The sequence below is a fragment of the Geotrypetes seraphini genome, chromosome 1 (assembly GCF_902459505.1).
Source record: "Geotrypetes seraphini chromosome 1, aGeoSer1.1, whole genome shotgun sequence".
NCBI classification, from domain to species: Eukaryota; Metazoa; Chordata; class Amphibia; order Gymnophiona; family Dermophiidae; genus Geotrypetes; species Geotrypetes seraphini.
In genome coordinates, this window is record NC_047084.1 from 446,482,603 (window position 1) to 446,495,050 (window position 12,448).

Sequence of the window (12,448 nt, forward strand, 5' to 3'; positions counted from 1 at the left end):
CACCTTTCATCGGAATAGCATGTACAAATCGAAATAACTGTTTTACTTATTGCTTCCCGCTCCTTGGTGCCTCCCACCATCTCTTCGAAATCAGCGCTCGCGATTTTAAAATTCATTGTAAAACTTTGTCCCGGTCAGCCTCCATCCCCTCCCCGTCAACGCACTATGCATATGATCTGGAAGCATGTTTTTTGTAAAAGTAGCGCCCTCCTCAGAGCCGTAGACTGTATCCGAACCCATCCCTCTGCAGAGACTACAGGAAACTCGCGAGATGCCCCCCCAAAAGGAGTACCTCTTCTCTGCTTGGCTGCTATCCGAAGAGAATGTATCTGATAAGCGCATAGCGCAGCGCCTAGTCCCAGACCCGCGCGCGCGCAGATGTCCCCCCCCCCCTCTCCTCCCCGTCCCCGAGGTAAACGGGACAGCATCACTGGGCTCGCATAGCGCCCAGCGGTCGTATCGCTTTAAGAAATGCAAGGTGGGCGAGCCCCCTCTTTGACGCACGCCTGGTATGCAAACTTATAAATTTAAAGCACCAACGTGTCTCGGGCAATAAATGCGGCCGGATGACCCTTTTCGAGCTGTCTCTCTCGGCACTGCCTGGGTCTCGCGGGGGGAACGGGAAGAGGGGGCACAGGTTCCCCCCCCACACACAACTTGACAGTAAAATCCGCAGGAAGCCCGATCCCTTTGGGCTGCTAGCTCGCTTAATAAATCGTGTCACCCTCGGGGGGGGGGGGGGCAAAGGGGGGATTCCCTGTTCCTCGTGACATAAGACGCTGTTCGAGCGAGGGGGGGGGGGACATGGCAGTGCCGCCGGGGCAGCCACCGAAGCGCAGGATCGCGTCCTCCCTCTTTGGACTCACTTTGGCGCTCATCTTCTGCTCGCCGGACCAGGTACTAGTTGCTGTGACGTTCCTGACTTTCCTTCTGCTTGCTTAAGTTTAGTTTTATTTCTTTGCTGGTTGTCTGCGGGGGGCATGTGGAGGATGGATTAAAATTGGCTCGCTCTCTTGGGTGCAGTGGGGTGCTAGGGGGAGGCTGCTGTTTGCACGTGTTGTTCAGTGCCTCCAAGCGAGCTCGGATCTGCCACTGCAGTGTCCACCTGAAGCTTTTTGCATTTAACTGGTTCATCTTTTACAATCTGCTTCAGCTAAAAAGATTTCTACTTCCCATTGACGAGTACTTACAATCTATGTAATCATTTTGATATATATGATACCATAGGTTCTTTTATGTATGTTATGCTTTACAGATTCATGTTCTGTGGCTTTTGTGAACTCTGATTGTTCTCGAATGTTTTTGGTTTTTTTTTTTGTATATGTTCATTATTCAATAAAAAGATTGGAACTAAAAAAAAAAAGATTTCTACTTTTTTTTTTTTTTTTTTTTCTCTCCTGCATTTGAGTTGAGGAGGCTGGCAGGTGATCTTTACCTCTTGCTTGTAAGCTAGCTGTCTTTAAGTCACATTGTCGTTTTAATTGCGCCTTCTGATTGTGAAGCTGGAGACCTGCTGATTTAAAAAAAAAAAAAAAAATAACAGCAACGCCCCCCCCCCAAAAAAAAAAATAGTAAGAAATGCATAACCAGGGAACGTATTTTCAGGTTCTTATTTTCAGTTTCTCTTTATTGGGGGTGGGGGGGGGGTTGTTTGTTTTGTTTAGATCAGGGGTGTCAAAGTCCTTCCTCGAGGGCCCCAGTCGGGTTTTCAGGATTTCCCCGATGAATATGCATGAGATCTATTAGTATACAATGCAAGCAGTGCATGCAAATAGATCTCATGCATATTCATTGGGGAAATCCTGAAAACCCGACTGGGGCCCTCGAGGAGGGACTTTGACAACCCTGATCTAAACAAAACAAACAACCCCCCCGATAAAGAGAAACTGAAAATAAGAACCTGAAAATACGTTCCCTGGTTATGCATTTTTTATTAAGCTGAATGAGAACTCCTGAAAGAAATATAGACGCTTAAAAACCCTTGGAGCTACTCGACTGTTTGGATTATCTCACTCCTCCAGTGAAAGCTTTTGTGCATTAGGGCCCTAGAGATGTAGCAAAGCCTCTTAACTGGGCTCGCAGCTTGATCGAGGATGTAGTGAAACTTGAACAAAACTATGGACTGCCTCCTCTTGAGCAGGCGGTAGTTTTTCAGCCAGCGCGGGGGTTAGCGCGTGATGAAAAGTCACATGTGCTAAAGCCGCTAACGCGACTTAGTAAAAGGAGCCCTATGTCACTGCTGTCCAGTACAGGTGTGTCCCATACTGTATAGTGTGAAGTAGCTATGCGTATTACTACGGTGTATTTTTTTTTTTTTTAATTAAAAATCAGTTGAACTTAGAAAGTAACGTTGGGGGACCCAAGTATTGGGAGGGTCTCAAAGGATGCAGCCTACAGATTGTTCAGGGAGTCCAATATACAGTATTTCGAATGCTTGTGACTCTGATCTCGTGATCTGTATGACAAATGGGGTCACCTCTGGAAAAACCATATTTTCCAAATTTCACCTGAAGGTCATGTCTCTTTCCGGTCCTTGCGTTCCCAGCCGTGCAGTGATGAGGTTACCTCTGTGTCTGGCGGAATTGCTTTCCTGGAGTCAGCTTTTCCTTTCAGGGTGTTTCCTCAGTAATATTAACTAGCAGGGGTGAGATTCTGATGCTGTGAATAGATATTTATCGATTGGGTGGGTTTAGCCACCAGCCCTAAAGAGGATAATAAAAAAGTTGCTATTTAAGCAGTTTTGTGTCTGCAAATAAAGCAAACCCCCCCCCCAAAAAAAAAAACAACCAAAACCCTACACTTTTTCTCACTCGGAGATATTAAAACATTCTGGTTTGAAAATGCTCCGTAGAGCATCTAAGGTAACATCAAATGGAATATGTGTGAATGAAGTAATGAAGTGAGTTCCCTTTCAATAAAATGATACATCTATTTAGTGAAGGTTTTTACATTTTAAATTTTTCATCATAAGGCCTAAGAACAAAGTTTGGTAGAAACATAGAAAGATGACGGCAGAAAAGGGCTATAGCCCATCAAGTCTGCCCACTCTTCTGACCCATCCCATCAATTATGAGTGATAATGATCCAGTTCCTTAACTCGATCCCATGTGGATGTCCCATTTATTCTTAAAGTCGAGCACACCAAGCAAAGTTTAGAGGTGCATGTGTGAATATATTGGGAACATGGTAATTGAACAGATAAAGAGCTAAGCAGAGAAATTTTAGAATTCTGCTCTGAAATGATATCATGACTAACTTTTAGATAGAAGAAAACTGGATTCATCTGGTGTGATATAACATTAGCTGAGCTGAGGTCACCTGCTGGTAATATTTATTGGTTGGTGGTGAAATGGTGTGTGGGGGGGGGGAGAAGGTAAGGGGAATATATGAGGTGATGTCAAGGATCTGTACAATAAGGATTGACAAATTTATAAGAGGAGGTAAGAAAGGGTTAATAGACAGCTTATAGGAAAGAAAAAGGATTGGGGAGGTTTTTGAGGTGATGGGGTAGAGCATAACCAAAATATACGTCTCAGTCCGATTTGGGTGTATGGCGCTAGATGCGCATAGTCAGCAGTGGGAAAATGCCTATTTTTGAAAAATAAGTCTAGAATATTGGGGGGGGGGAATCATTTATCTGGACATCCAGGCTATTGTTTGTCTATACCTCCAGGACTTATATCTTTATACCACATTTTTGACCAAAATTTTGTCCCAAGTCCATTTGGGCATGGGAGGAGCCAATCTTGTAATGGACTGGCTACCCAGACATTGCAACAGAGCATTGAGGCACCTTACAGGGCACTGCTGTGAAGTTCACAAAAAGGGTGCCAGATAAACATCTCATCAGAACTCCTTTTATAGGTTATGGTGAGACCCCCCCAAACCCACTATACCCACCTGCCTACAACCCCAGTAGCCCTAATGGCTGCAGGTGGCACCCATATGGGAGTAGAGTAGGGGTTGTTTTTTTTTTATTTGGGGGGGGGGGGGTAGTTTGGTGGGTACACATGTTTTACCATCAATGTAGTGGTTAGAGTGGCTTATGGGACTTGCTACTCCTCTCTATGGTTCACTAGCCCACCCTGCAGGCTATTTAAGACACCTTTCATATTTTTATTGCATATTTGTATTTTCATCACTTTACAAAACTCAATAAAAATTTTGAACTAAAAAAAAAAAGACACCTATGTGCAGCTCTACTAGGCTTTCCTATACCAGGTGCTGATGTTCTGGAGACATGTATGTACTTTCTTTATTCTGATCTTTGTGGGGGGATGCGGAGGTCAATGAACACTGGGGGAGTGTGTGTGGGTCTTTACTTTGTCTCTGCAGTGGTTATCTGGTCACTTTGGATACCTTTTTGACACTTATATCTGTTTTTACATTGTCTAACTTATGTTTCATCCAGGATGTCTAGTAAAACATCCAATTATCCCTGCAGGATGACTAAGTATAGATCGGCCCCCGTCTCGCCCACATACTGCTCTACCTACTCCTCCAGATACACCTCTTTCAGCTCTGGGAGCACAGCAGCATTCGGAGTCATAAAAAGTCCTGCGGCACATCCAGCAATTGGTTTAATTATCGGCACTTGGGACGACCTGTCTTTTACGTCATCCAAGGGCCGACTTAGGCTCTTGGATGAAAATGCTCTGTAGACATGTTTAAGTTTTGATTATGAACCCTATATAGAATTACCCACCTCAAATATTGTACAGTGGGGCAAGATGCTATGCAAATCTCCCCCATACTCCTCCAGAGTTCTGGCAATATACAAATCTTAAACCGACCCTGCATAAATTGCATATGTTAGTTCTTTGTCTCCCTTAGGCAGGGATTTCCATTAATTTTAGCTTGTACCAGTGCAGTGAAATATTTTTGTGGAATGAGCACAAATATAAAGAAACAGGTGCCCTGTCCAAATCAGCTCTAAAACTTTCATTTGCCTAGGAATCAATCCATGAACCCATTGTCCTGCCTAGATACCTGTCTTGTTGCCAATCAGCCTTTTAAATGGATTCAGGCTGCCAAAGAGCTGTCATGTTTTGGAGCCAGTAACTGTGTCATTTATGGTGGGCACAGAGCAGAAGGGAAGATAAAGCATACCTCGGCCTATGCCAGTGTAGCATGGATGTACTGTACCACCCTTGAAAATTTGTATACTGCGGGATGGCAGTGATGCATGACATGATTACTTTAGGCAAGATGAGAGACCCGTAAAGCTTGCACTGTGAATTCTTATGCTACAGATTGTTTGCATTAGACCTCCCTGTTGTGGTGTTCTCAAATGCCTTGGGATGCCACAATGTGCAAGATTCTCTGAAAGTGATGTGGTGCTGTTCTGAATTTTGACCTGTGTAGACAGTAGCATAGTAAGGGGTGGGGGGGATGGGAGTGGGAGATGCGGACTGCCCCGGATGCCATCTTGGTGGGGGTGCCGGCATCTCTCTGCCCCCCATGCCACGCCATTGCACCTTTCTTCCCCCCCCCCCCCACCCAAACCTCTTTAAATCTTCACCGGCATGAGCAACTACTCTGGCCTGCTGCTTGCGCCGGCCCGGCTCCTTCTGAAATCACTTCAGGGTCACGGGGCCAGGAAGGGAAGGTGCAATTCTGTGTGTGTGGGCACCTCCCACCCTCACTACACCACTGTGTGTAGATAATGGTAGCCAATGGCTGTTTTGCTTCATGGTCGTCATGGTCAAATTCTATAATGATACAGGCTTTCCATGTGACAACGTGAGAATGTGTTAGCGCTGGTTGCCACAAATTGGTGCGCATTTGCCAATCTGCATGTACAACTTGATTGCTTAACAATCTAATCAGTGCCAATAATTGGCAATTATTATTTATTTAGATTTATATCCCATCCGCCAAGAAAGCTCAGAACGGGTTACAAGTAAACATACAAAAGCAATTAAACATGCAGGAGGGGGGTACAGTGACAACGCTAGGGAAGTAACGGAGCATAAATTGGGTTAACAGTTCAGGGGCGAGGGACTGCGGTTACACCATGGGGAAGTAACAGACAAGTTTAGTATAACAATCGGGGGTGAAGAGATACAACAGAAAAACATGAGAATGTCAGGTAGCTTAGTCAGTCGAATGTCTGATGCCGTAGCTAATGGGCTGTAGTGTCACCCATGGGCTAATGTGGATGTGTGCTTGTTTCCTTAGTTACATCAGTGGGTGGGAGGGAAGTAATTGGGGTGTTGGAAGAGGAAGGTTTTAACTGCTTTCCTGAAGTCCATCAAGTTTTCCAATGCTCTGATCTGAGTGGGTAAAAGCTAGAGAATGACACGGTGACAAAATTCATCACCGTTCCCGTCCCCGCGGATAACCGCGGGAAATAATCCCATCTCATTTTCTAGTGTCTATTTCAACCTCGGTCCTTCTACACCAGCATTCTTCAAAGCAAAGCTTGCGGGTCAGTGGTTGTGCCCAATTATACTCTGATTCTATCCTCTCTCCTTAAAGAATGACATGAAGATGGTTTCCCGCGGTTATCCGCGGGGATGGGAACGGTGATGAATTTTGTCACCGTGTCATTCTCTAGTAAAAGCTTCCATAATTTTGGTAGGAAGGACTGTTTGCGAGCTGCTTCAAGGAGTAAGGAATGACCTGGAGGTTTTGCCAAGTCGTTTTTCATCCTTAGAGCGAAGAGGCCATTTGGGTGTTTAGGGAGATAGTTTTGTTGATTTGTAGTCTGGCACCCTCTGATAGAAGGCTTTGTGGGCTAGCACTAGGCCTTAGAAGATTCCATGTTTGCTTATAGGTAGCCAGTGAGCTGAGTGTAGTGCAGGAGAGATGTGGTCATGGGGGTGGAGGTTCTTTATGTAATTGGCACTAATTAGAAGTTACACACAGAATGTTTCTAAGTTTATTCTATAAAGTGGTGCATGTAAATTCTCGTGTGCGAATCTCAAAAGGGGGCAAGGCCAGGGGATCGAGGGCATTCCTAAAAAAGCATGGGTGGATCAAGGACATTCCTAAAAAAGTTAGGCGCACGGTTATAATAATAATTTTATTTTTCTATACCGCCATAGTCAAAGTGACTTCTAGGCAGTTCACATAGAAAGAAGGCTGGACAAACGGCGAATTACAAAATGCAAGAGGAAGGATGTTGCATAATAAATTGGAGAAACACGGGGAAAGAATACATGAGAAAAAAGATGTTACATAATACATTGGGGTTATAAGGGGAAAGAATACCTGAGAGAGGTCATCTGATTAGGAAAGGAATTTGTCAAATAGAGCGGTTTTAATTGATTTTCGGAATGTGTTGTAGGTGTGTTGCAAGTCTGATCTGTGCACAACTTAGGCGCAGGTACTTTGTCCTGATTTTCACTGGCCTAACTGTGCGCACCTAAATGTTAGTTATGCGTACAGGCTCTAAGCATGATTCTATACAATGTGCATAACTTTGAAGGCATTTTATAGAACCGTGCCAAGTGCTGTCCTTTTTGGTGCCCATTTTATAGGCATCATACAGGGTAATTCCATGTCAACTGGTCCAATTTCAAGGAAGGACCACACTTGACATCGTTTGTGGATACAAAAAAAAGTGGTCCAAATAAAGGGGCTCCTAATTCTGGACCTGGTTGAGATCATGCCCCAAAACTTGGCATATCTTCATTAGAGGTCCCAACGTATCTCCTGAAAAAGCTGCAGCAATTTCTAAGATAGTTAAATGGGGATAGATTGTGGCCTTAACTGTGCTCCTAAATTTACAGAATAAGAACATAAGAATAGCCTTACTGGGTCAGACCAGTGGTCCATCTAGCCTAGCCAAAACCCATATAATAGTAACATTCCATACTACCGATCCAGGACAAGCAGTGGCTTCTCCCATGTTCATGACTATGGATGTTTCCTCCAGGAAATTGTCCAAACCTTTCTTAAAACCAGCTACGCTAACCGCTATTACCACAACCTCTGACAACGCGTTCCAGAGTTTAACTATTCTCTGAGTGAAAAAATATTTCCTCCTATTGGTTTTAAAAAGTATTTCCCTGTAACTTCGAGTGTCCCCTAGTCTTTGTAATTTTTGATGGAGTAAAAAATCGATTCACTTATACCCGTTCTGCACCACTCAGGATTTTGTAGACTACAATCATATCTCCCCTCAGCCATCTCTTTTTCAAGCTGAAGAGCTCTACCCTTTAGTCTTTCCTCGTACGAGAGGAGTTCCATCCCCTTTATCATCTTGATCGCTCTTCTAAGGTGCCTATGTGTACATTTAACCACAAAAATATCACTAAGTGGTTTTCTACAAATACTCAGATGGAGTAACATGTATTTGTAAGGGAAGCAATAGACAGGATCTGGAGTACTTTCAAACTGTTTCTTGGATGGAAGTGAATACGTTTTTTAGAAAATTTTCAGGATCACGTTGTATTTTAGATGCCTATCCTACTTATCTTATGAAAGATGCTATCCTATCTTGGTTGAGATCTTTTTTGTCAGTAGGTAGATTTCAAATGACCTTGTGTGAAAAAAAATTCTCACCCCGATAATAAAATATCTCAAGACCTCTAGAAATGATGTTACTACGAGACCAGGAACCTCCATCCCTTTTCTTACCAAAATTATGGAAGGCTTGGCTGCAGCAGTTAGTAGAATAACTGGAACAGTTTGGTGTATTACATGATTCACAGTCTTCATTTCATGCAGATTTCAGAACAAAACTTTGATAAGATATTTGATTATTGACAAGTTCTGGAAACAAGCTCTCATGCAATTCAATCTCAAGCGCTTTTTATTTAGTTGATCACAATTCTTACAGATTTTAAGTAATATTGGAATAGTTGGTAATGTATTACGATGATTCAAGGATTTCCTTACTACTAGATCCTACAGTCTACCTGCTGATATTCAAAGCATTTTAAGCGGGCAAAACCCTCTCCTGCCTGCTTAAATCATTGACTACCACCTACTGTAAGTGGTGATTTTCTGTGGCAATTAACTAGACAGCGACACCGAATATCATCACAGAACACCCAACAAAAAAGTTAATAGGTCAAGGGCAGCGCTGGCGGCAGCATTAAGGAGGAACTAGGAACTAAGCAGGTGCCAACAATATTCAGTGCTTGGACCTGCATACGAGCTAAGCTAAATGCATTAATATAGGACACTGCTTAGAAAAAAAAAAAAAAAAGACTGCCGAGACCCCTTGCTGCTCCTTGTGGATGCTAAGATAAAAGCAGCGGCAAGGGGCAGGAGCGAGGAGGCTTTGCTCCTGCCCCCAATGCCCCCACTGGACCATGACGAGGGAGTCACAGGGTCATTCCCAGAGAGGAGTGGTGGTGGTGGTGGTGGGGGATTTCTGACTCATGAGTTGGGGGGAGGTTTTTTTTTGGGGGGGAGGGGGTTAAGGGATAAGGGTAAAAAAAGAGCAAAACGGCCAAAAAACAAGTGATGCTGGTCCTAGCTGATGTTGAGCCAGGGTCCACATTACTCTCTTATGCAGGTCCTGACTAGATATTGACTGGGACCCGCATAATCTCTGGTGGCCAGCCCCAGTGAAATTAGCCCCAGATTTTCAATGCTGGTTCACGCATATGGCCTCGCATTAAATCTTGGAGGCTAATCTAGCCAGAAATGGTAAGCATTTAAAAATAAATACTGACTGCTGCTGGCTGATTATTAGGAGAATAGAGTCAAAGCAGTGGTGTAGTAATGAGGATGTGGGGAAGTGGACGGTTTGCCCCAGGCATGGTCTAACTTAAGGGCATGGCACCCCTCCTCCTCTCCTTGCCGCACGGCCCTTGCCTTCCCCCCGTATCTTTTTTTTTTTTTTTTACTTCCCTGGTGCAAGGTTGTTGCCCGCGTTGGCATTGGCGTTCTCTCTGACTTCACTTCCAGGACCCGCGCCCGATATCAAAGGGGAGCTGACACCAATGTGGGCATGCTGCTCATGACGGGGAAGTTGAAAAAGTCAGGGGGAAGGGAGGACATGCGCGGCAAGGGAGGGCGTGCGCGGCAAGGGGGAGGGGAAGAGGGCAGGGGAGGGGCACCACCACCCCGTGCGCCGCTCACCCTTACTATGCCACTGAGTCAAAGGGCCTAATTCTGGATGCAGCACCTCCCGTGGTAAGTGTCTGCAAAACAGGTACCTACCACATGTCGATCACCGGTAACTGCTGTGTCCGGTATCACATCTATTTTTGTACAGACACCTTAAATGTAGGCCAGCGTTTACAGGCCTACATTTAAGGTGAGTGTCTAGGCACGCCTATGGATGCCTAAGGCCACTTCTGGCGTGTCATGCCTATTCTGGCCTTAGGCGTCCGTAGGCATGCATAGGCGCTTCCTTAGGTGCGAGTCAGATGCCTATCAATTAAAAAGAAAACGTGTGTTCCAATTGGTCTGTTAGTTGGCGGCAGAATCTACCGCCACCTACAATTGGGACGCTGTTTTAAGAATCGGGTCCAAATGTAGGACAGTTTTTTGGAAGAACTCCATGCAACTTGTGGGGTATCACAGGGCTCCCGTTTATCACCTATCTTATTTAATGTCTTTATGTTTTTATTGGGAGCTAAGCTGAAAAATGCAGGTTTTCAGGTTTTTATTTATGTGGATCACATTACTATCTTGTTACCAATGGTTTCTATTATAAATTGGTTAAAACAAGTATACTTCCTTAATTAGTGGATGGGTAAGTGCCAGTCATCTTAGATTAAATGAAGATAAGACCAAATTCCATCTAGCAAGGACAAAGTGAAAAAATACGAAGACTTCCTTTGTTATTGAGAACCTTCTCTGAAAATATTAGGGATTATACTGGATTGTAATCTAACACTGGAGCCTCAGGTAAATTTGTTGGCTAAAAGTTACTTTTGTATTTTGTGTAAATTGAAAAGAATACAGAAATATAGTCAACAAAAAAATGTTTAGATTAGTTGTTTCATCTGTAATACTGTCTAAATTGGACTATTGCAACATTGTCTATCTGAGAGGCTCATAGGCCCCAATTCTGCAAAGTGCGTCCCGATTGTAGGCAGCTGTAGACGTCCTACAGCTCTCAAATGTGCCCCAGGCAGGTTGCCTATATTGAAGGCGCCTCTGGGAGCCTAGGGAGGCATGCAAGCCTGCCTAAGCTTGCCTAAGGCTAGGTGGTAGCCTTAGGCGAACCTAGGCGGCCCAACGTGTCTCCCTAGTAGAGCAGGAGATGCTTACAATGTAGGCCAGCAAAATGCTGGCCTACGTGGTAAGTAGATGCGGCCACAATACTTAATTGCAGCAAGGGATCTCCCTGCTGCAATTAGTATAGCGGCCCTGGCTAAGGCCACCAGTCTCTCCTCTTCCCCCCTGATAATCGCGGCAGGAGGGTGCCCAACCCCTCCTGCCCACAGAACCCATGATCACTGGCAGGGGCCTTAGGTGCCTGGGCCAATCCGGCCCTAGGATCCTGTGGGTTGGGCAGGGGAGGGGCGGGCCCACCTCATTTGGACAGAGGCGAGCCTGCCGGCTGGACGGTGCGAGGACCTATCGGCCAATTTGTGGGTAAGCCTAAGGGGGGGGTTCTGGGGCGGGGGGGTCCGGCAGGAGGGGTTGAGTACCCTCCTGCCGGTGATCAGAGGGCATGGCCTACCTGCAGGAAGGCTTGAGCACCTTCCTGCCAGCGTTTGTGGGTTCTGTGGGCAGGAGGGGTTGGGCACCCTCCTGCCACGATCGTCCGGAGGGGAGAGGGGAGACTGGCAGCCATAGCCGCGGCCGCTATACTAATCATGGCAAGGAGATCCTTTGCCGCAATTAAGCATAGTGGCTGCGTCTAATCAAACCCGATTCTGTAACCGGGGTCTGCAACATGGACGTTGGTTACAGAATCGGGTTTAGTTTGGGTGGGTTTTGTTTCTGTATAGGATGCCCGGGCCAAAATATCCATGGAAAAGATTATAAATGGTACAGAATGTTGGGATCCGTTTTAGTTAATATTAAAGCAGTATGGTGAATATACCACCTTATTACCAACCAGGGGACCCAACACGGTCCGTGTTTCGGACAACACCTTCCTCAGGGGTCTTTTTGTGCAATAACGACGCAGTGCTACACTGTACTTTGGAGCCGGAACGGCACTTGTTTGATTTGGTCAATGTGGTTTGTATATACCTTATCCACCACGGACCCCTGAGGAAGGTGTTGTCCGAAACACGGACCGTGTTGGGTCCCCTGGTTGGTAATAAGATGGTATATTCACCATACTGCATTAATATTGTAATAAACAGTGCCTACATCTTGCACATGGTCTGCAGTTTTTGTTTTGGTTTTTGCTTGCTGTTTGTTTACTGCAGATTCCGTTGGATTTTCTTTTTGTGTGCTTCTTGAATTCTATGCAGCATAGTTTGAATTCGGTTCTGTTTAGTATCAATAAACTGAAAACGTACCTCTTTGACAATTAATTAATATCTGCCTTTTCTCCTTTCCTCCTATATGCCCCCTTCCC

The 12,448-nt window shown here is 45.0% G+C and overlaps 1 protein-coding gene and 1 long non-coding RNA gene across 4 annotated transcripts in view; one reads left to right on the forward strand and one right to left on the reverse strand.

The window, feature by feature from the left end:
* The window catches only part of LOC117348462, a 58,161-nt gene extending 57,182 nt beyond the window's left edge, over positions 1–979 (reverse strand). The window contains exon 1 of the long non-coding RNA XR_004536994.1: positions 867–979. This is a non-coding gene — a long non-coding RNA (uncharacterized LOC117348462). The remainder of the gene's footprint in view (positions 1–866) is intronic.
* The window catches only part of ADAMTSL1 (ADAMTS like 1), a 1,156,072-nt gene continuing 1,144,399 nt past the window's right edge, over positions 776–12,448 (forward strand). For 2 of the 3 annotated variants that reach the window (XM_033920609.1, XM_033920600.1), the window contains exon 1: positions 782–897. In XM_033920609.1, the coding sequence (XP_033776500.1) occupies positions 805–897 (93 nt within the window). In that variant the 5' untranslated portion in view covers positions 782–804. Of the gene's footprint in view, positions 898–12,448 lie in introns of all 3 variants that reach the window. The other variant, XM_033920627.1, reaches the window with a different exon arrangement.